The 22514-nt window shown below is 42.4% G+C and overlaps 1 protein-coding gene across 7 annotated transcripts in view; it reads left to right on the top strand.

Moving 5' to 3' along the window:
• COL7A1 (collagen type VII alpha 1 chain) overlaps positions 1–22514 on the top strand; it is a 156062-nt gene that overhangs the window by 41861 nt on the left and 91687 nt on the right. For 6 of the 7 annotated variants that reach the window (XM_078385263.1, XM_078385265.1, XM_078385264.1 and 3 more), the window contains exons 20-36: positions 2502–2645; positions 2732–2857; positions 4270–4416; positions 4772–4897; positions 4976–5122; positions 8921–9040; positions 9584–9730; positions 10393–10529; positions 10956–11082; positions 11319–11462; positions 12004–12173; positions 13012–13044; positions 14771–14797; positions 14910–14954; positions 17400–17492; positions 18387–18413; positions 19066–19137. In XM_078385263.1, the coding sequence (XP_078241389.1) occupies positions 2502–2645; positions 2732–2857; positions 4270–4416; positions 4772–4897; positions 4976–5122; positions 8921–9040; positions 9584–9730; positions 10393–10529; positions 10956–11082; positions 11319–11462; positions 12004–12173; positions 13012–13044; positions 14771–14797; positions 14910–14954; positions 17400–17492; positions 18387–18413; positions 19066–19137 (1832 nt within the window). The remainder of the gene's footprint in view (positions 1–2501; positions 2646–2731; positions 2858–4269; positions 4417–4771; positions 4898–4975; positions 5123–8920; positions 9041–9583; positions 9731–10392; positions 10530–10955; positions 11083–11318; positions 11463–12003; positions 12174–13011; positions 13045–14770; positions 14798–14909; positions 14955–17399; positions 17493–18386; positions 18414–19065; positions 19138–22514) is intronic. The other variant, XM_072989560.2, reaches the window with a different exon arrangement.

Here is a 22514-nt window from a genome sequence, read left to right as displayed (position 1 = left end):
TAAGGCTTTTAGCCCATGAGGAATTGGGCATTTTCCTTCAGGTAGGGTGTACTGAAATGGGGTAGAACAGTGGTTCCCAACCTTGGATAGTCCAGGTGTTCTTGGAGTGCAATTCCTGGAAACGCCAGCCAGCACAGCCAGTAGAGAAGGCTTCTGGGAATTGTAGTCCAAGAACACTTGGGTTACCCAAGGTTGGGAACCACTTGAGTAGAAGGCTATCTATCTATCTATCTATCTATCTATCTATCTATCTATCTATCTATCTATCTATCTATCTATCTATCTATCTATCTGTCTGTCTGTCTGTCTATCTGTCTGTCGGTCGGTCGGTCGGTCGGTCGGTCGGTCGGTCGGTCGGTCGGTCGGTCGGTCGGTCGGTCGGTCGGTCGGTCGGTCGGTCAGTCTAACCTCACATTTCTCTTTTAAAAGGACCAAAGGTGGCTTATATCATTACAAAGACAATATTTAAAATAAAAAGCAATGATTATACAAATATTTTAAAAGAATTAAATATTATATTAAAAATGGTAAATAAAATCAGCACTAAAAAGACATTTTTGCAGCAAGGCACAACCATGGGTTATCTTTTTAAAATAGCCAAATTAATTTAGGAAAAAAGTCAATGGAGTCCACATGTTAGGCAGTATGCCATCTTCTGTGCACTGGGTGGGTGGACTCCCTCTCTTTGTTCCGGTTGTTGTGTTGCCACGACCGGAGGATTTCTTTGTACACAGAAAATGCTACATATGGTTGGTAGGAAGGCAGAGCTTGCAAACAATCTACTGTCCTTTCCAGCTCAAAGCTCCTGAGGCAGCTGGGTGCCATCTCTGAGCACAAACCTTTTCTAGGCATGGAACTGAAAATGTATCTTAGGAAATGAAAATAAAGCATTGAAGGCTGTCTCTGGACTTCCAAGGCAAAGCACATTAAAGCAAGGAGGATGATTTTCTAAAATTATAATTAAATTATATTTATAAGATGGAAACTACAGAAAGCATGCAAATGATTACTCCATTGAAACCTTTCACAGTATCTAGATCGTGTATAAATTTGTAGTCCATGCTGCAAAATTATTGTGAAATAACCTCACCAAATTTTTACATCCCAGCCTGGTGTCCTTCAGCTATCTTTGACCACAACCCCCATCATTCCCAGCTTGTGAGATGGGATTTGCAGTTGAACATCTGGAAGGTACAGGCTGGGAAAGGCTCATCTAAAACAGACCACTTCACTCTCCTCCTAGAGAAGGCCAAGTCATCTTCACCTTGAAACTCACAATGTAGATCTCCCTTTTGTGCCAGATAGGACATACATTGCAAACCGTCTGCTTTTGTAGCATAATTGAGATTTTCCCTGGAATCACCAGGGTAGCAGAGGATCTGGGAAATAGATTTAAGTAGTTCTTCTTTTCCACTCAGAGAAGCTCTGTTCATAGAAGTTAAGATTATGCAAAGCTTCATATGCTTTATCATCCCTGTCAATACTGGTTAAATTAGGAAATGTTTAGACAAATATTGTTAAAAATACAAAGCAATTTCAATTAGTATGGTTTAATAGATGTTTGATATGAACTAATTATAGGTTGATTGGGATGATGGTAGGTTGTTTGGACTTTCTGTTCCCATCAGTTTTCTAAATATTCACTTATTCACAGTGGTAGGCATCATATGGTAGCTGAAGTGGAATTTGGATTGATTACCTACAGTATGTCCTTGATAGGGGCTGGACTCGATCCATAGGGTCCCTTCCTGCTCTTCAATTCTAAGACGATGATGATGAAATCTAGTAGTAAGTTGCGAGTATAGTAGGCCCTTGGGGATCTGGTGAGTCAGTCCCTGTGTAAATTCCATTGGTTCTGATTACAATTTAGGACTGGATTTCAGCTGCTGTTTTCCACATCCTGTCTTCTGAAGTTGATAACAGTTCTCATTTCCTAAATATAGCTAATAACATCCATGGAACAGTAAACAAATAACCAGCTGAGCACCTACATGTTATGTCTGCTAATGATTTGACTCACAATACATGGCTGAGTCTGCCAGAAGGATGATTCATCTGCTTCTCACCAAAGGAAAGTTTGGGTCAGGAGGAAAGTAGATGTCTTCCTGTGAATGGGGCATGCAGTGTACTCGCATCACCACCCACATGTACACATAAACGTGTTGTTCACTTGCCCACCCATCTCCCTCTTGCCCCATGCATTCCTTTGAACAACAGCATATCTTCTCCCATCACCCACGCCGTCATGGACATTATAAGGTTGCTGTTATAAAAATCTGTGTCTTGGAGGGATGCCATGATTTCCATATCCTGTCTTCCACACAGCGACTTGCTAATATTCCTTAAATGTAGTCTGTCGATTGGAGATGTTTAGGCCACATATTTGTATACACAGTTTACACTGGTCACTCCAGACTGGGAGAGATACTGTAGATATGTTTCTATTTGTGCTTTTGATTTGTGCTCCTTCCAACTCAGAATATTTGTCCCTTACTCCCCAGGTCAAGAGATCTCTCAAGTCCTGCCTGCAGATATAAACTCCTACATTATTGAGGGCCTGAGACCTGGGGTTGTCTATATCATTGGGGTTTCAGCCCTGGTTGGCAGCCAAGAAGGGAGTCCAGTTACCACCACAGCTACAACAGGTGAGATTAGCTCTGGACTCTGCCCACTGTAGCTCCGTCTTGGCGGCACCATTGTTGACAGTGCCTTTCTGCTCTTTGTATTGTAGCCTCAGCTCAAGTGGGAATGGTCACCAGACTCAGAGTGCTTGAGTCCAGAAGCAATGTGGTGCGAGTCTCATGGGTTGGTGTGCCAAGCGCTACAGCATACAGAATCGTGTGGAGCCTCCGTGACGGTAAAGTTGTTGCTCTAGTTTAGCAGTAGTTACATTTCCATGAATTCTGTAAAAGTTTTGCTGCTGGAAATCCCTTATTGCTTCTGTTTGGGAATGCAGTTGGCTAAGCGTTGACATGATTATTGTTATTATTCTAAAGCACTAGTTCTTACAATTTTCGATGAAAGTTGTTTCTTGTGGAGATTCTGCTGGAAATAATGAGGGTACTTTGATTTCTGTTGTGAAGGCCCACTCTCAGAGCGATGTCTGACCACTGAGGCTACATTCCAGCTTCCACGATGGATATTTTATGCATCAGAATTCTGAGATTAGAGAAAGGGAAAAGCCAACATGGTGGGATTCAGGGAGATTCCAGGAGGAGAAGACATACCTATAAAGGATATACATTCCTGTTGGCTTCTAGATAGGATTGCAAGCTGGCTGCTGATCGACACCAGTCCTAGATCTAGTGTAGGTCATCTTTCCCCATTCAGTTCTGAATAATAATAAAACCAGAGAAGAACATGCTGGCCCAAATCCTACCCACATAAGCCAAACAGCATGCTGTGGCAAATTATTGCTGGTGAAGAAGTCAGCACATGAATTTCTCATTGTCTGCCAGGTCATACATCTGGTGTGTAATAAGATATGCAAGTCTCGACTTCCTTGTCATGTGTATTCGTAATTAGTGGGAACTTGCTGCAGTGATTTACACTGTTTGACTTACTGGCAAGCATAAGTGATAGGATCGTGGCCATTAAAAAATAACCCCAGGGAAGGGAGCAAAAATGATTACCATTGTCCTTCTTGGGCTACTTGGAATCTCTTGTTCTCATCTAAAAAGCGGGAAAGTATGAGCTGAAATTAATTTGGGAACTAAGGCAGGATAATTTTCTTTAATTCTTATTTTGTAATGAAATTATTATTTATACCTTTCTAGTCTGAATTACTTCACTCATATTGATTATGAAGGCTATTGAATTTAGAAGTTTTAGAGCACGGAGGACCAAGTTCTATCATTTGTTTGTTGTTTTATTAAGGAGACTGCAAATTTAAGCTGATTTAGTAAAAGAAACTGTCAAAGCCAAATTTCAAAACTAAAAGGTTTAGACAGATAAAAAAAGTACAGTTCAGACTCTGAATTTTCTTTTCCAAGGTTTAAACTTGTGGAAAATCCTATTTTAGTTCTAATAAAAACCACCACAGACCAGTCATAAACATTGGAAAGTTGGCGCATCTTGATGCTATTATTGGATATCACCAGACTAATATTTGTTTCGTTCATGCTGCTGTATAGCACAGAAGATATTTTAGTATTAGCCAGATGTTGGTGCTACATGTTAGTATGATCAGAAGATATAACTGACTTTATGCCTGGAATCGTCTAGCGTTGGTTTTTACAACTCAAAAAGTGACGTTATCTTCTTTTGAAGGTGGGCCGGAAAACAGCAGATTGGTTTCAGGAAACACCAATTCTTTTGACATCCTTAACCTAGAAGGAGGAGCCAGTTACACAGTGAGGGTCACAGCACTGATTGGCAACCGTGAAGGAGACCCTGTGTCCATCACCGTCACCACACGTAAGGCTTACTTTTGTCTGTGTCTGATGTTTATACTCCATTTTCATTTCAGAGAGCCCTGAGTGGCATTTTAACCTCAGTGTGTGATGTAGAATGGGCTGAGATATGGTGCTATCATTGCAGAAACATTTCTGGGAGCAGGTGGACTGTGGATGAAGTGTGGCAAGACAGCTTTTGCCTTTTTTCAAGTGTTAATCTGCAGAAAGTGTAGATGGCAGTTCCTAAACTTTTGCCTCAGCAAATTTCATACTTCTCATGAGAAGTATGAGAAATTGTTCCCTCTAGTCTCCTGTCTGGTGGTAATGAGATTTCCTGTGTTCTCTTCCTTTCCTAATCCTCCCATGTTTTCTCTTAGCAATGGTTCCTGCTCAACCAGTTGGGAATCTGCGTGTGACTGACTCCTCAGAAAAGCGTATCCGACTAGAATGGAGCCCAGCACCTGGTAGCACTGGCTATAGGCTCACCTGGCGGCCAGCAGGAGGTGAGCACCTCTCACACCTTCTTGCCTTTTCCTGTGTCCCACACAAATGGCATTAATGGTCTCTTCCACATGGCACAGGTGGACCAGAAAGTAGCCGACTGCTGCCACCCAACATCAACACCTATGACATTGAGGACCTGCAGCCAGGAGGGAGATATGAAATCCGTATCACAAGCCTTATCGGCAACCAGGAGAGTGAGGCCGTGGCTATTGTGGCCAATACAGGTAAATCCAATCCTATCCCCTGCTGAGTTGGCTCCAGTCACTCCAAACATAGAGCAACAGAAGGCGTCTGAGCATCACTGTTCATGCAACTTTGATTGGGGCCAAGATTTTGGCCCTCAGCACCACTTGATAGCTGCATCAGGCTAAGACAGAAACAACAACAACAACAACAACAACAACAACAACAACAACAACAACAACGACTCCAACATAACACACCAGACATAGCAGTAATAGAACAAAGTAATGCCTGAATCATTGACATTGCAGTTCTGGGGGATGGCAGAGTTGAACATAAAGAACTGGAAAAATTCACAAAATACAGGGACCTGGCAAATGAAACATTTTGCTTGTGGATGAAACACACTTCAGTGCTCCCTGTAGTCATTGGGGCTTTCGGAACAATATCAAGAAATTTCACACAGTACTATAAGCAGTTTTAGATCTCAGGAAATAACACCATCAGAGCTACAAAAAACTGCTATACTAGGAACCTGAGTGCTCACTGGAAAGACAGATCCTGAAGCTGAAGGCTCCAGTACTTTGGCCATCTCATAAGAAGAGAAGACTCCTTGGAAAAGACCTTGATGTTAGGAAAGTCTGAAGGCAAGAGGAGAAGGGGACGACAGAGGACAAGATGGTTGGACAGTGTCATAGAAGCGACCAACATGAATTTGACCCAACTCCGGGAGGCAGTGGAAGACAGGAGGGCCTGGCGTGCTCTGGTCCATGGGGTCACGAAGAGTTGGACATGACTAAACGACTAAACAACAACAACATACTGTGCTGATATTTGGCAGATACATAGGTTTTTGGTTAAAACTTGTATCAGTTACATAATACCAGGCAATGTTTCTATAGTTTTGATTGACTGTGCCTGGTGTTTTTTAATTTAATAATAATAATAGTTCCACAGAGACAGTCACTGCTAAACACAGTGTGAATATTTAGTGAAGATATCCAAATGAATTTTTTATTGGGTCAGTGACTGCAAAATAAATACTACTACTACAAATGAAATTTGGAATTGACAAATGTGCAGCTCTGTCTGTGCGCTGTGGCAAGATTCAAAACCTGAATGGAACAGAGTTTAAAAGTGGTGATATTTAAAAATCACTATCAAGTGATGAAAATTATATGATATCATCTGCTTCTAATATTCCAAGTGATGAATTATATTTTCATCACTTGGAATATTAGAAGCAGATAATATCCTGCACACAAAGGTTAAAGAAATGACAGAAAGGGAATATATTTAAAAATCACTATCAAGTGATGAAAATTATATTTTCATCACTTGGAATATTAGAAGCATATACCGTATTTTTCGCTCCATAAGACGCACCTTTCCATAAGACGCACCGATTTTTTAGGAGAAGAAAACAGGAAAATATAATCTGTTTTCTTCGCTCCATAAGATGCACAGACTTTCCACCCCCCTGTTTTGTGGGAAAAAAGTGAGTCTTATGGTGCAAAAAATACAGTAATATCCTGCACACAAAGGTTAAAGAAATGACAGAAAGGAAATATATCAAAAGACTGCAGAAAATCTTAAAATCAAAATTAAATGGTGGAAATACAACCAAAGCCATAAACACATGGTCAGTTCCAGTAATTAGATCCATCTGGAATAATAGACTGGACTCAAAAAGAACTAGAAGAATTGGATTGAAAAACATGGAAACTAATGAACATTCATCACATACTATATCCAGAAAGGGATGTGGAGAGATTATATTTACCACAAAAAATCAGAGGCTGTGGATTACTGCAAATACAGGAGGTAGTAGAGGAAGAAAAAAGAAGCCTAAGTGATTATATCAGTACATGTAGAGAAACATTACAGTACTTAAGGCAGTGAAGATAGAAAATATTTTGAAAGCAAGAGAAGCAAAGGCTCAATATAAGAAACAACAATTTGAAAATAAATTAACAGCTGGAAACCGCTACATGGACAGCACTAGAGAAATATTGATGGAATGCATGATAATAATTCAGCATTGACATGGCTAAAAATAGGGAAGGCTTAACTTTTGCTGTACAAGATCAAGCTAATATCCAAGGAATTAGTGCTAAAAGAAGTTGTTGCTTGACGTTGTAATTCCAAGGGATGCCACAATTGAAGATAAAGAATTGGAAAAATTAACAAAATACAGAGACTTAGCAATAGAAATAACTCACTTGTGGATGAAACACATTTCAGTGGTCCCCATATTCTTTATTACTACCGTGAAATTTTATAAAATATTATAATCAGTTGCAGTTCTCTAACACCAAAACAGCAACATTAGGAACAGCATACATATTGCACCAATATTTAACTGAAAATTAGATTTTTGGTTAAGATTTGTATCTGTTTTGTAACAGCAATCAAATACTATGTTTTGAATTTTTTGTTGTTATTTAAAAATCAAAACAGGAAGTGACTAAACAAATAGTCCTAGTTTTAATTTTTAGGCTGCAGGGAGGTTCTGGGTTTGGGGTCAGCTACAGTCCACCCATACAAAAACCACTACTCTTGGATTGCTCCAAAACAGAAAAACCCCATCTCATCCACTTTACATGTATGTTTATATGTATCTAAACAACCTTAACAGGTGCATGTGGACCATGAATTTCTCTTGGGCTTTCTCTGATGCAAAAAATATACATTTCAGTTTACAAATGGGAGGCAGTCAGGCATAAAGCAAAGCTATCTGACTTTTAGTGTTGCCATTAAATGGCCTGCAGAACTAAGAACAATCAAATCTATCAATATACTTTTTATCAATACTGTATACTTTTGCTTAGTTTGCCAGATTTCTAAAATTAACTTTGTTTTATTTTTATATGAATTTTGTTTTTTAAAGACAGTACAAAAATGCATAATGTTTTGTGCTCAGTTGCCACCTTGGATCCTTCTTGAGGAGAAGGGTGGCAAAAAAACGAACAAACAAAAATAAAGTATAAACATTGTTGTACTGTATTATATTTTTAAATGTACTGTATGCATATTCTCTTCACCCAAGTATATAGTGACTGTGTGTGTGTGTGTGTGTGTGTGTGTGTGTGTGTGTGTGTGTGTGTGTGTGTGTGTGTTTTAATGGATGGACCTGATTCCAACTTTCAAAACAGCTAAGTTTGCATCAAAATGTGAATTGAGCCCAAATCGGGTGTTTCTCTGTAGCTGCCTTAGGTTAAATTCTGCTTAGACAAAGGGCGCCATCTTCTGGTGAGAGCTCCAAATGGCATTTCCCGAGAGCCAAAAACCATGATTTGGCCTTGTCTTTCTTGGATGTGTACTGTATATACTTCTAAAGGAGTAAATTGGGGGAGTTATAATGTTACCTTATACTTGAGGGTAAGGTGTTTTGTGTGATGTCTTCTTGCTATTTTTCCCCACTTGCTGTTTTCAAGTTCAGATGCAAATGTTATTTTCATATCTATAGCACATCTGTGTTTGGATATCATTACCGATCTTTGATATTTTCGTATTGCCTTTCCACAGTATAGTGTTCAGCTTTTAAATTATGCCTGTCAAACTGGTAGCAGTGAATCTGTTGCTATTCTTCTTGCCCACGCCATCTTTTTGGAAGACATTCTGTCGTTTGTACACAGTAGTTACAACTTCCGGTAATCACTCGTATAGTGTCTGTGCTTGTGACTACTTCCCAGAGGGAAGGATGTATCACTAGTGCTCTAACCGCCATCAGTGGTCATGGATATCCCTCCCAGATACATCTCAAGGTAGAGGCAATGTTTGCCCTTCCTCCTCAACGGGCCAAAACATCTGTCTCCCTTTTCCCTCTCCTTTTGTAGCAGCTGCCGGCCGTGTGACCAGTTTCCGGATTTCGGAGACAAAACGGGATTCTGTGACTTTGACCTGGAATCCCGTTCCTGGAGTCTCTGGCTATGTCCTCGCTTGGAAGTCTCCCAGAGGTAAGAGCCAAAAGGATTCGAGCTGCGGCAATGAGGCTTTGGGAGAAGGAAATGCCCGTGGTGTGTTCTAGTCTCATCCCATCCACTTCTTGTGCAGCTGGGTAGGGAGAGGCAGCCCTGCAGCTGGGAACCATCGGATCTCGTTTTCTTTGTTGATTCACTGTGTGCCTGTCCTGCCTTTTCTCTGTGGAGATCAGTTCCCCACTACCATTAGCAGCATCTTATCCCCACATTAGATTACAGGATAGCTTAGGCTTGTGCAAAGTCTCCCAAGGAGCTTATGCCTGAGTGGGGATTGGAATCATCGACCTAGTCCAGTCCAGTCCCCTGAACCCTTTCACTCTTTCAGCTCCCAGGCAACCTTACTATTAATGGAAGACAATTGCTTCTTTTGCTATTGTAATTTGCCCCATGTAGTTTGACCTTAGCTGTGGTCCACAGGTTAAATTATGGCTTAATTGGGTCACCCGCTCAAGACTAATTGTGGGCTTTGTCCATGAAATTGCCTGTGCTGGTACCCCTTGGGTTCCTCTTATGTTTCAGATGGTGAAGAGACACAGAGAACATTGCCTGGATCAGCAACATCCTATCAAGTATCTGGCCTGCGCCTGGGTGAGAGATACACCTTCACTATCCAGCCACGGTTTGGGAGCATCACAGGTGCTGAAGCTTCTGTTACTGAGCAAATAGGTAAGGCTTTGCTTTCAGAAAAGAAGGATGAAGCCTCTTTTCTGTAGTGCTCAGGGTCTGTATCTATCCACTTTAATATCAACTGTCTCAGACATGGCATGTGTAGCATAAAGGGATTGGACCTATGTTTTTCTTCTTGGTCTTTTTAAAATTCTGTATGGAAATGGTATGAGACCAGCTTGTTAATTCAGTTTCGCTGAGGTGGTTTCTATTAGGCCTTGGCCTACTGCAGGGGAAGGTGTGTTCCAGAGGATGGTCAGTTCTGGTTTTGGAAAAAGATCCTAACAACCTAAGTAAGGCGCGCGGCAGGTGAGATGGCCTTGAAGTCTCCAGTAGAACGTCAAGAGGCTGTGATTGCCCATTCGGGGGGGGGGATGGGTGCCAGGGAATTGGAGGGTGCTGGGGGAGGGGGTTAAAGTGGGTGTTTTCGCATGTGGCCCACCCACGTTTTTTTCCCCATCCTCTATTCTGTGCTCCGTTTCAAAACAATTTGTACAGAAGATAGGAAAGGACCACACATGAGGGCAGAATTTCTCATCCGTTCTCCTTCTGTCTTTCAAGATGGCATGAAAGGAAGGTGTCTTGTTTTGTGTTCCTTGGTCCCAAGTGGCTCCTACCCACACCCACACCTCACATTCACTGTGGACCTTTCCCCCCTACAGTCTGTCAAGACGGACGCAGTGACATCGTTTTTCTCGTACATGCCACTCGAGACAATGCCTACAACGCAGAGGCTGTGCGTAGCTTCCTCTCCAGCACTGTATCTGCACTGGGCCAACTCGGCCCTCGTGACACCCAGGTAACTGACAACATCGTGGTTTTACCCCGATGCACTTGTACACTCTCTCTCTCTCTCTCTCTCTGTGTCCACTTGAAAAAGAGCTCCCCTGAAGCTGGTTCATGCCATGGACCATTAGGATGGAGTGTCACTCATTTTAGTCCTCACAATTTTGTACTACTAGCAAAAAATGTAGTAAGATGGAAACAGCTGAAATCGCAGAAGAACCTGCTAACAAGAACACCACTATTGCATAGCTGTGTGTCAGGCAGCCACAGTTTTGCTGCCTGTGCTGGTGGTTGCCCCATAACTGAGTTGCTCTCGGCTTACCAGGACAAAATCTTGGCCCGTACGTCTCTCTCTCTCTCTTGCCTTGGCTGCCCTCTTGTCTCAGCTCTTTCCTGCAGCTCAGTGGTAGAGGTCATGCCTCTCTCCCTCCATCCCCAGGTGGGCATTGTGATTTACAGCTACAGAAGCCTCCCTTTGCTCCTGCTCAACCGCTCGAGTGACCTGGCCAATGTCCTGCAGACCATCCGCTCACTGCGCTTTGAAGAACCAAGTGGCAATGCCATGGGTAAGGAAGAAGCAAGCAAGGGCAGGTCAGTTTGGGAGGCCCTGGGGCTTGTCTGTCAGAGGCTGCCTTGAGGAGGGAGCATGGGTCCCGGGGCGCCTGGGTAGAGACACTGCCTTGAGGCCTACAGGTAGAGATAGTGAACTCCAGGACACAAGAGCTGCTGCCACTGATCATTTCTCTTTTGTGTGCATCTGTTCCCCTGGGTGTGCCTCTGCTTTTTGTTTTGTGCTGGCCAGGAATTGCAATTAATTTCGCCAGGAACTACATGCTGAATCCTAGTGCAGGGCGCAGAGCGGGTGTGCCAGGAACCGTAGTAATACTGGCAGACGGGTCATCTGCCGATGATGCCATTGGGCCTGCAAGGGAGCTTAAAGCGACAGGTAAGACGTGAGTCATGGAGAGAGGGAAACATGGAAAGACAGAGAAGAGGACTTGCTGTTGTGGTTTGAAACACATTGTTGTCAGCTGTTGTAGAGCTCTGTCCTAACGTGCTATTTGGTGGACTTCTATAAAATGCCTCTCCTTCTATTGGGAAGCATTAAAGCAACAAACGGAGGGCAAAGAAGAACCTTTACATGTATGGCTACACCTTTAGTGGCTTCCACGTCCTTAATCAGATCATAAACAATTGAGGTATCCACCATTCAGCTTTATTGAAGGAATTTGGGGTGGAGGGCAGCTAATTGGCTTACAGATGTTTTTCTTTATAGTGTCAGGGCCAGAATTTGGAATGGATACCTGTTTCAGCTATAGATACCAGAATCCTTTGCGTAGTTTGAGCAACCTTGGCTAAAATGTCCCTTTGGAAGAGGGAGCGGAGCTGCCGGTATCCTGAGTCTCTTCTGTGAACTGTTACATGATATGGGCAAGAGGTATGGCACGGGGCCCCTCCACTGGCTTGCCTTCTCTTTTCTCTTGCAGGGGTAGAAGTGCTGGCTGTGGGCATGGATGGAGCCAACCGTGAGCAGCTACGCCGCCTGGTAACCAATGAAGACCCAAGCAATGTTTTCTTTGTGAGAGCGGCCAGCAGTTTGCCAGAGGTGGAAGAGGGGCTTTCCAGTGCCCTTTGCAGGGCACCCATCCCAGTAGAGGTAAGGGATTACTTATGGAGCACACAAAAGAATAACCTAATGCTGGTTGAATGGAGGAGGGAAAGGAATGGGACCATTTCTGTGGAAGAGACCTTGCTCCACCTATGTAGCCGAAATGGTCTTAAAACAATGTTTCTCAACCTTCGGTCCCCGGATGTTCTCGGACGATAACTCTGAGAAATGCTGCCCAGCACAGCTAGTACTGGAAGCTTCTGGTAGTTTTAGTCCAAGAACATCTGGGGACCCAAGGTCGGGGAAAACTGACTTAAAGGAATGATAGGACAACGGCTTCTGTAGTTTAGACCAGTGGTTCCTAACCTTGGTTAACCCAGGTGTTCTTGGACTGCAATTCCCAGAAGCCTTCACCACTAGCTGTGCTGGCTGGGGTTTCCAGGAGCTGCAGTACAAGAACACCTGGGTTACCCAAAGTTGGGAACCACTGGCATTGTCTGTGTCCTGAATTTATCACACACAGAGGATGACAAGAAATGCTATGCTTCAAGTGGGAAATTCTAGCAGGAAGTGGGCACCTATGACCACTTGGAAGGGCAGTACTTTGTTACATCCAGTGAAGCAGGGAAGAGAACTGTGCCACTTTTCTGCACTTTGAGACTTCTCATCAGGTGCACACCAGGCCTCAAATGTTCATCACCTCTTGGTAGGACGTAATAAGCAAGTAGCTTAGCCAGTGGTTACATGAGTACTGTGGCAAATTACCACTTGGTACTTGGCTGTAAACCCCAAGGTCTACGATGTGTCAGGCTTGCATAGCAGCGTTATAGCTGTTCTAACAAGACCTTTATAGCTCTGATTCTTTTTCTCTCTCTCCATTTGTTAGCCTGGACCAGAGTGTACTGTGCAGTGTCCCAAGGTAAGTTACTGACAGCAACCCTGCTGCAGGACAGCTATTGCTTCAGGTAGATGGGAGAAGGCCGAGTAGGTGGGCCAGGGACCATGAGATGTTTCCAAAGCCATAGCAGAAAGAGTGGCAGATTAGATCAGTCTTGCCCTCCAGATATACTGAACTACAGCTTCCACCGTGGGCCATTCTGAATAGGGGTGGAAAGAATGATAGTCCAACAAATCTGAGAGAGTGACTACAGAGGCATTCGTTCTCCTGCTGAGTCTGCTCTTTAGCAGAGCTTTAAAAAAACTTGTCAAAGTATAACTGATATGTTAGCAACACTTGTAAAGAAATGCAAAACTTCCCCTCTTCCCTACCAGAGTGGAAGATTTCCATTTCTCAAGTTAATCAGCTTCTCTAAAGGGTCAGCCAGCCAACTGCTTAATGATCTTGAGAAATCATTCCGTTTAAAGGGAAATAATCTTTCTTTTTAAAGGGAAAGAAGATCTTGATCATGCTAAAAAGAGTTGCGTGAGGTGCAATGTGGTTTCCTGACCCAGAACCATTTGGGCCTTGCTTGTGAATGCAAGGATCGCATCATGTATTTCTATACAACCTTAAGCGACTCTATTTAGCCTGATCCAATTTTACTATCTAGCCAACCCCTCAGTGGCAATATGTGGATGTTGGGGAAGGATGGAATTATGAGAGAAAATGCACATGCTTATCAAGGCTGCTCCCAACATTACTTTTCCCTACTCCAAACGTCTGAACATGGCTAGAAAATAGCTGTTGGGGATATATGTTTTTGTGATATGGGAGTGGCAGATAAAAATCAGGTAAGTCTGATTAAGTGAGAGAGTTGCTGGGAGCATGACCAGGCTTGCAATTTAGATTCACATATTAGATACTCAGAATGTGGGCACTGGAGAGGTTCATGTAGCAGCCCTTCCCTATTGAAAGAATGTGCAAGAGGTTCGGGGGTTTCACAAGCTACTTCTACAAGTCCAGACCTCAACCCATCATCTTTGGCTTCACTTGCTGTGGAAAAGGATTCTCAATATTCATGCATGCATACATCCTCCCTGTTGGAGGAACTGCCACAATAAAGGTTACTGTGTCACGGAAAAGCAATACACACAGCAGTCAGTAGTCTGTAGACCAATTACTTGTGCTAGCCAAATGGGTGGGTAGTTGGCTTTTCCCTATGAACTTTGGTGGCATAAGTATGATTCAGGGCACATCAGCTGTGGGATAAGGTCAGGACTAACCTGCACGCCCCTTTGTGTAATCTTCCAATATTTGGAAGGAAGGAATTCTGTTCATCTTAATTATTTAAGAACCACTGAGAGAGAGGAGGAGAGTTATAAGAGAATTGATTCTAGTATGGTCTGCTTCCTCATGTTTGATAAGAGCTCTGAAATCTATACAGGTTGAGCCAACATGGACAAGTTGGCTGCATTTCCCTTGGCAAAGAAAAATTTGATGAAGGTCAGCAGGCTGTCTGTCAGATTCCTAGAGGACAAGACAAACAGGGAAGGGAAGGGCCTTGGGAAACAAAGAAAGGTGTTTTTTCTGTATTCGCTCAGCATCGTCTTTCCCAGTAGTTATGGGCCAGTCCCAAAGCTGACCTTTAACAAGTTCAGAAGGCATTTTAATAATGAAAGTCCCAAACTTAAACAATTATACTTGAAGTAGCTCTAGCTATTTTTGAATCAGGCTATCAACATACTGTCCTTCTCTTCCTTTATAGGGTGAGAAAGGAGAACCTGGTGAGATTGTGAGTATTTTAAACATGGAGAGGACTGAGCTCCTCGTCTGGAGTTCCTTTGAGGGCTGGAACACATGGTTACTTGGGGAACAGGTATTAATTTCTCTGGTCATTTCTGCAGGGACAGAGAGGACGCATAGGACCTCCTGGCCCTCCTGGAGATCCGGTAATGTTGGCTGTTCTTTATGAATCCCTGAAGTGTATGATTTGCTACAGAATTGATCCTTCTCATTAGAACCCCATTATTTTGACTAAATCCTTTTTTGATGTTTTAGATCCTCTGATGACACCATCTCTTTTCTTAAACAAATTATTGATTCTACCCCCAGAAGTACTTTTTCATGACTAGGCACTTTGTAAATTTAAAATTAATTCTGTCATTTATTAGCTTCGGTAGTCTTCGCTGGTTCACGGTTCTCCCCAGATACCGTATTTTTCGCACCATAAGACACACTTTTTCCCCACAAAATGGGGGGGGGTGGAAAGTCTGTGCATCTTATGGAGCAAAGAAAACAGATTATATTTTCCTTTTTCTTCTCCTAAAAAACTGGTATGTCTTATGGAAAGGTGCGTCTTATGGAGCGAAAAATACGGTAATTTGCCTTTCATAGCCATCTTAAAAACAATTTATTTATTTATTTATTTATTTATTTATTTATTTATTTATTTATTTATTTATTTATTTATTTATTTGATTTATATCCCTCCTATCTGGACGACTGGACCACTCTAGGCGGCTAGCAGAGGCAATCTTTTCCCTGGATGGTCAAGTGATGGCCAAGTGATGCTATTTTCTGTAGGAATGTGTGAATGAACGTCCATATGTCTAGTATGATCACAGCGCCAGCCCAACAATACCTCTGTAATATGTGAAGCTGCTGTAGACATGACCAGTTGAATGTTATTGGCATGATATATTCTCTAGCCACACCATTACCTTTCTCAAAAGCAAAAACTATTTGGATTTCCCATCATTTAGTTACTTTTGGGGTTGGCTGTATTATTTAAAATAAACACTATAGAATAATAGTACTGCCTAAACTGGAACATTGGCCCTAGTTAATTTGCCAAAGACTCCAGGTTTTAAGTCAGAGGTGAGCAAAGTGCAGCCTGCAGGTTACATAACACTAGCCAGGAACCCACAGGTGTCCCCCTCGGCAACCATCTTTCCCCCACCAGCCCCCTACCCTGCCAAATTTAATTTTTAAAAAACACATTTTGCTCAACAAATCTTCTTGTCCTTTTGCCACGTTAGGGCCCCCAAAAATCTTGTTTTTAATAAATAATGTATCTTGATTGTGTTAATCGTCTTCACGAATGCCCTTTTTGAGATATAAAAATGAATAAGTAAATAAAAATTAGCAAGTCTTCATAGTTCAACTATGCTTTTCAAAATCTGACTTTTTTCATCATTCATTGAAAGGAGCTTATTCTTTTTATGTCGTGTCTTGCTTAGTTAGGGGTTGTTTAGGCATCAGAAAAGCCGAGAACTATGGTTTTCTGATGTTGCTTTAGCTGCTGGTCACTGCTGTATTATTTAATTGATTATAAGTGTTCTAGAATTATTTATTTATTTATTTATTTATTTATTTATTTATTTATTTATTTATTTATTTATTTATTTATTTATAGCCCACCCATCTAGTCCTATAGACTACTCTGGGCGGGTAACAACATATCATGTAACTATTTAACATTTAAAATCATAACAATATATTACTAAATAAACAATGATCTAAGATGGGAGAAAACACAAAATAACAAAAATTCCGATGGTGGGTGGAGAGAAAGCTTGCTTAAAGGTTTTCAATAAGTATCAGTGGTCGTAGAAATAAAACTTAAAATTAGGGAACCCCACTCTTCTTGCAGAACTCAATTAGCCTCAAGAAATGAATTTGATTTCCTGAGTTTTAAAAAAATTTATTTAAGGAAATAAACAAATTAACAAATAGTTTTTATTTAGTAAACAAATACATCATTTTTTTCCAAACTGAACAAACAAGTTTAAAAGTTAAAAAAAAAAAACCCTTGCAAGTGTGGTTCCCTGAGCTGGTGGTCAGTCTGAAAAATGCTTTCATGATGGCATGGAAGAAGAAATTTCAGCTGGTGCCAGGCTAAACCCTCCGAAATTTCCTTTTTGAAATTGCTATTAAAGCTAGAGGAGCCCTTTCCTCCCTTTCAGGTGGCTGTCTGATTGCTACGTACCTGAGACAGGTGTGAGGATCAGGTTCCTGGGACCTGACTTGCAAGTCAATAAAGACTGAGCCCATTCCATGTTTGTAATGTAAATGAACAGTGCTCAGAAAGACACACAAAACAAAAGTAGAGCCAGCCCAGCCTAAACATTTTGAATTCCATAGACTGTACACCAGTGGTGAGTAATACAAAACCGTTTTGGTGGCCCTCAAGGCCATTCCAGAGCTCACCAAATAAACTCCCCCCCAAAGTTTTTGTCTAAAAAAGTTGCTATCATTTCTTTGCTCTGTGGAATACAGTTGAGAATGATATGAGTGTAAATGGATGTAAAAGTGATTTTGCTGTTAGGAGGAAAAGAAACTCTTCCTGCTACAAAGCAATAAAATAACACAAATTTTCTACTCCTTTTTTTCAGGGACGCAATGGGCTCCCAGGTCCTCCAGGTCCAGTGGGACCTCAGGGGCCCCCAGGCGATGTCATTGGACGACAGGGTGATAAAGGAGAGAGGGTGTGTATTTCCAGCATATCATGTAGTCTTGAGTATTTTATCAAGGAGGGAAACAAGCAATGAGGGTTATAGAACTTCATTTTAAGAGCGAGAAGCCTTCTTTGTTGCTCTACCTTCACCTATTGAATTTAGCCTCATGGATTTTAGCAAATTACTCAACACTTTATGAATGTCAGCTGGATTTACGGGCTGAAATCCTGTTGGTGTAACTATGCCTAAAGAAGGGTGATGATATTCTGAGCAGGGGGTGATTTATTGGTAATTAAATTTTTTCTGTTTCTGTCCCAATTTCCATGCAATACCTTTCATAGCGTAAATACCTTGAGAGCCACAGGACAGAAGGAGGAAGGCTTTTATTACTGAAAATCCCCACCACAAGACAACACTATCCACAGGGGGAGATTTTCAGTAATTAAAGTCTCTTTCTGTCCCGTGGCTACGATCACTTCCAAGTGATGAAAGCCATTACACAGGAGCTGAACAAGCTGAGGAGAGAAGTAGCATGTGTTTAGTTTCTGAAATCATCCCCCAGCTTTGTTAGTGGCACAATTACCCTTCTGAAGACATGAATTATGCAACCAGATTTTAGCCATTAAATATCTTCAATGAAAAGTATCACAGTTTGATTTGACAATGCATTGTAAGAAAGCTGGTGATTTGTTTATATATGGAAATTATCATTTGATGACAGACAGCAGTCAAGTGAAGAAAACCATTTATGAACCATCTCTATGAGAATCCCATGTCTCTTTGCCATCACTAGAAAGCAAACTCTCTTTATATGGAGGTGGGAAAAATGCTGCGCTGAGGTTGCATGCAACTCTCCAAAGCTGTTTTTACATTTCCATCCTACCCCATCTGACTTATTTGTCTTTCTGCTATTTTAAAAAAGAGGGTTTACCAAGCCAAAGAAGTTCCAGGGTAATTTCTACTCATAGTTTTTATGAGCAATGATAACTATTTAACACTAATACTAATACGTACCCATCTTTCAACCGGGAGGCAGTGGAAGATAGGAGGGCCTGGCGTGCTCTGGTCCATGGGGTCACGAAGAGCCAGACATGACTAAACGACTAAACAAAATGACCCATCTTTCAAAATCAGAATTTGACTTCTTGCTACTTTGGTTTTAAGTTTCTTTTCCTTCACATTCCTGATGATCCTGCACAGTTTGTGGAAGATCATGCGGAAGAAACTTGGTTCATAAACCTCCCAAAATTGTCCTTCCTGATATTAGAAGAAAGATTTGGTCAAGGACCAGTTTTGGGAGGCGTCCCTACTCTTGCCTCTGCAACTCACAGAATTTCCGGTTTGGTCAAAGGGATCATCCAACAATGGGTGCCCTCCTTATCACCCAGAAACATCAGGGAATGTCAGGGACCAAGATCTTCGTCTTAATGCTGGTGATCTTCGACTCCTTCCCCCAAATTCATCCCTGCCTTTCATCCAGTGCAGAGCTATGTCTTTTGCTGTGTTCTGTGTGATTATGTATGTCCACGTATTCATAAATATTAGGACCGTGTTTGCAAAGATATGTCCCTTAAGGTTTTCTTTTTCTTTTTTCTTTTTTCAGGGGCTTCCAGGAGCAAATGGAGCACCAGGGAATCCTGGCCGTCCAGGCAATCCTGGTTCACCTGGCCAACCAGTAATTAACACTTTTGTCATAGTTGCAGGCAGGGGCATATCTATTTCCCAGGCTGCTTTGCTGTATTGAGACATTGTTTGACAGAATCCATCAGTTTCAGCCTCAACATAAAGAGGGTCTCTCCTTAGTGCGGAAACATATTTTCACCTTGTATTCTAACCATTCTAGACATGTGCACTAGTGCCAACATTTAGATTCATAATTTGGAATTATAGTTCTTCAGATTCAGAATTTGGCATTTTAAAAATTTGGAATTTCTGGATGTTTGAAACTCCATTACAGTCAATATGAATATAATATAGTCAAAATTTTATGCTTTAGAAAAACAGAAACAGGAAAAACATTTTCCAAGGATTTCCCTGTATCATCTGACACCTTTTCAGTGATCGTGCCAAACAAAAAGAACGCTCATCGACAGCAGTGCCTAAGTATTAGGAGTGGGCATAAACATGAACAGTGGGAATGCCAGTAGGAAATGCCAGCAGCATTAGTAAAGCAGAGGACAATATTCTTTTGCTTTCTAATCTGTAGGAGTAAATGGGACTGTAATGTTAGGAATTAGTATTACAGATACTCAGAACTATCAAATTCAAATTTGGATATATTTGGAACTATTCGTTTATTTATTTAAAATATTTTTACCCCACCTTTCTCCTCAAAAGTACCCAGGTTGGCTTACAACATTTGAAGGTCAATATTAAAAAGCTGAAAACAGTAAATATATAAATATTTTTAAATTAAACAAGTATATTGAAACTAAATAAAATCAGTACTAAAAACACATTTAAAAGCAACAGACACAACAATCCAATCTGAAAACCCCCTTTCAGACTGCCAGTCACTAAGGAAAAGCTTGTCAGAAGAAAAAGGTATTTGCCTGCTTGCAGAAGGGTAGCAAAGATGGGGCCAGCCTGGCTTCCCACGGGAGGACATACCAGAGTCTGGGAGCAGCCACAGAGAAGGTCCTCTCCTGTGTCTCCACCAAGCGCGCTTGTGAGGGTGGTGGGACTGAGAGAAAAGCCTCACCTGATGATCTTAATGCCCAGTCAGGCTCATAGAGGGAAATGTGGTCTTTTAGATAGCTTTCACCCAAGTCATTTGGGGATTTATAGGTTAAAACCAGCACCTTGAATTGTACCCGGAAACGGATCAACAGCCAGTGCAGATGTTGTAACAGGGGAGTTATATGTTCCCTGCAGCCAGCCCCAGTTAACAATCTGGATGCAGCATTTTTGACCCTCTGAAGTTTCTGAATGCTTGCCAGAGGCAGGGCCATGTACTGTATAGCGTTACAGTAATCCAGCTGAGATGTAACTAGGGCATGTGTCACCATGGCCATATCAGACCTCTCAAGAAATGGGTGCAGTTGGTGCACTAGGTTTAACTATGAAAAGGCACTCCTGGCCACCACCGAAAGCTGGACATCCAGGCTCAGAAATGAATCCCGGAGCACCCCCAAGTTGCACACCTATGTTTTTAGAGGGAGCGCAACCCCATCTAGCACAGACTGAATTCCTATTCCTTGACCTGCCTTTCGACTGACAAGGAGTACCTCTGTCTTGTCTGGATTAAGTTTCAGTTTATTCACCCTCATCTAAGTCCATTACTGATACCAAACACTGATGCAGAGCTAAAGTAGCTTCCTTGGATTTAGGTAGCAAGGAGAGGTAGAGTGTCATCCACATACTGGTGACACTGAACCCAAACACTCTGGACAACCTCTCCCAGTGGCTTCATGTAGACGTTAAATAGTACAGGGAACAAAACAGAACTCTGAGGGACACCACAGGTCAACAGCCTGGGTGTTGAACAGGAATCCCCCAGCTGGGTCAACCCCTCCAGGAGAGACAGCTCAGAAGGATACCATGGCTGATGCTGTTGAAAGCTGCTGAGAGGTCCAGCAGAAACAACAGGGAGGGACACACTGCCGCTGTCCAGTTCTTGGCATAGGTCATCCACCAAAGTGACCAAAGCAGTCTCTTTCCCATAACTAGGCTTGAAGCCAGATTGAAATGGATCTAGATAATCATGCTCATCCAGGAACCCCTGGAGCTAAAAAGCCACTACCCACTCCAACACTTTGCCCAAGAATGGAATATTAGAGACTGGCCGGTAATTATCCAATACCATGGCATCCAGAGGGTTTTTTCAATAGAAGTCTTACTGCTGCCTCTTTTAAGCATCATGGGATCCTACCCTGCTGCAAGAAGACATTCACTATCCTTTGTACCCACTTGGCCAGCCCCTCCCGGGCAGCTTTTATAAGCCAAGAAGGACAAAAGTTCAGTAGCTTTGATTCCAAGGATCCTGTCATCATCAGGCTGAAAAAACTGAAACCTATCCATTAATACAGGACAAGCAGGAGCCATAGTTACATCTACAGGGCCTGTATTAACTACAGCTTCCAAGTCAGAGCAGATCCAAGGGATTTTGTCTTCGAAGTGCCATGCAGATTCCTCCCAGCAAGCTCTATTGTGGTCTACAATCTCTTCCTGGGGGCTGGCATGTAATAGGCCCTTGAGCACTTGAAAGAGCTCCACTGGCCGACTCTTTGTAGATGCAATGATGACAGAGAAAAATGACTTCTTTGCTGCCATTCCTGCCACGAAATATTCCTTCCATTGGGCTCTAGCCCCTAGTGGGTCAGATCCTCTCTGAGTTTTCTGCTGTAGTTGCTCTAGTCTCCGTCCCACTTCTTTCATCACCACCACCTCCCCACTAAACCAGGGAGCCTAGCTGGCTCTCCTTCATGGGAGGGGACATTTAGGAGTGATTGTGTCAACAGCCCTGGCCTTTCCCCCATTCCAAAGGTGAACCAGGGCTTCAACAGAATCACCTGCCGAGTTGACAGGAAACTTCACAAGAGATGTTAGGAAACCACTTGGATCCTTCAGCCTCTTGGGGTGAACTATGTTAATCAGTCCCTCACCCCTACGGAGGCTCTGAGTTCCAGTAAGTCTATACCCCACCAGATGATAATCTGTCCATGACAATGGGACTACAGAGAGTTCTTCCATGCCCAGACCACCAACGTCTGTCCCAGTACAAAAAAGCATGAGTGGGGGCAGATACCATTTGGGACAGACCCATGGTCATCATGGAGGACATGAAGTCCTGAGCCACTCCTGACTAGGCTGCCTTGGCACGGATGCTGAAGTCCCTCAGCGCAAAAAGCTGAAGGGGCTCCACTACCACATCTGAGACCAGGTCAGCAAGCTTAGGCAGGGAGACTGTTGAGCAGCGATGTGGGAAGTACACCAATAGAATTCCTATTATGTCCTGGGCTCTGCACTTTCAAATACACACATTCAAGCCCAGAAAACTGAGGGATGTAGCACCTGGTGAGGGGGAGACTATCATGATAGACCTCTGCAGCT

This window comes from Pogona vitticeps, chromosome 2 (assembly GCF_051106095.1).
Source record: "Pogona vitticeps strain Pit_001003342236 chromosome 2, PviZW2.1, whole genome shotgun sequence".
NCBI lineage: Eukaryota > Metazoa > Chordata > Lepidosauria > Squamata > Agamidae > Pogona > Pogona vitticeps.
The sequence above is the reverse complement of the archived record's forward strand: the minus strand, read 5'-3'. Positions and strand labels throughout refer to the sequence as shown.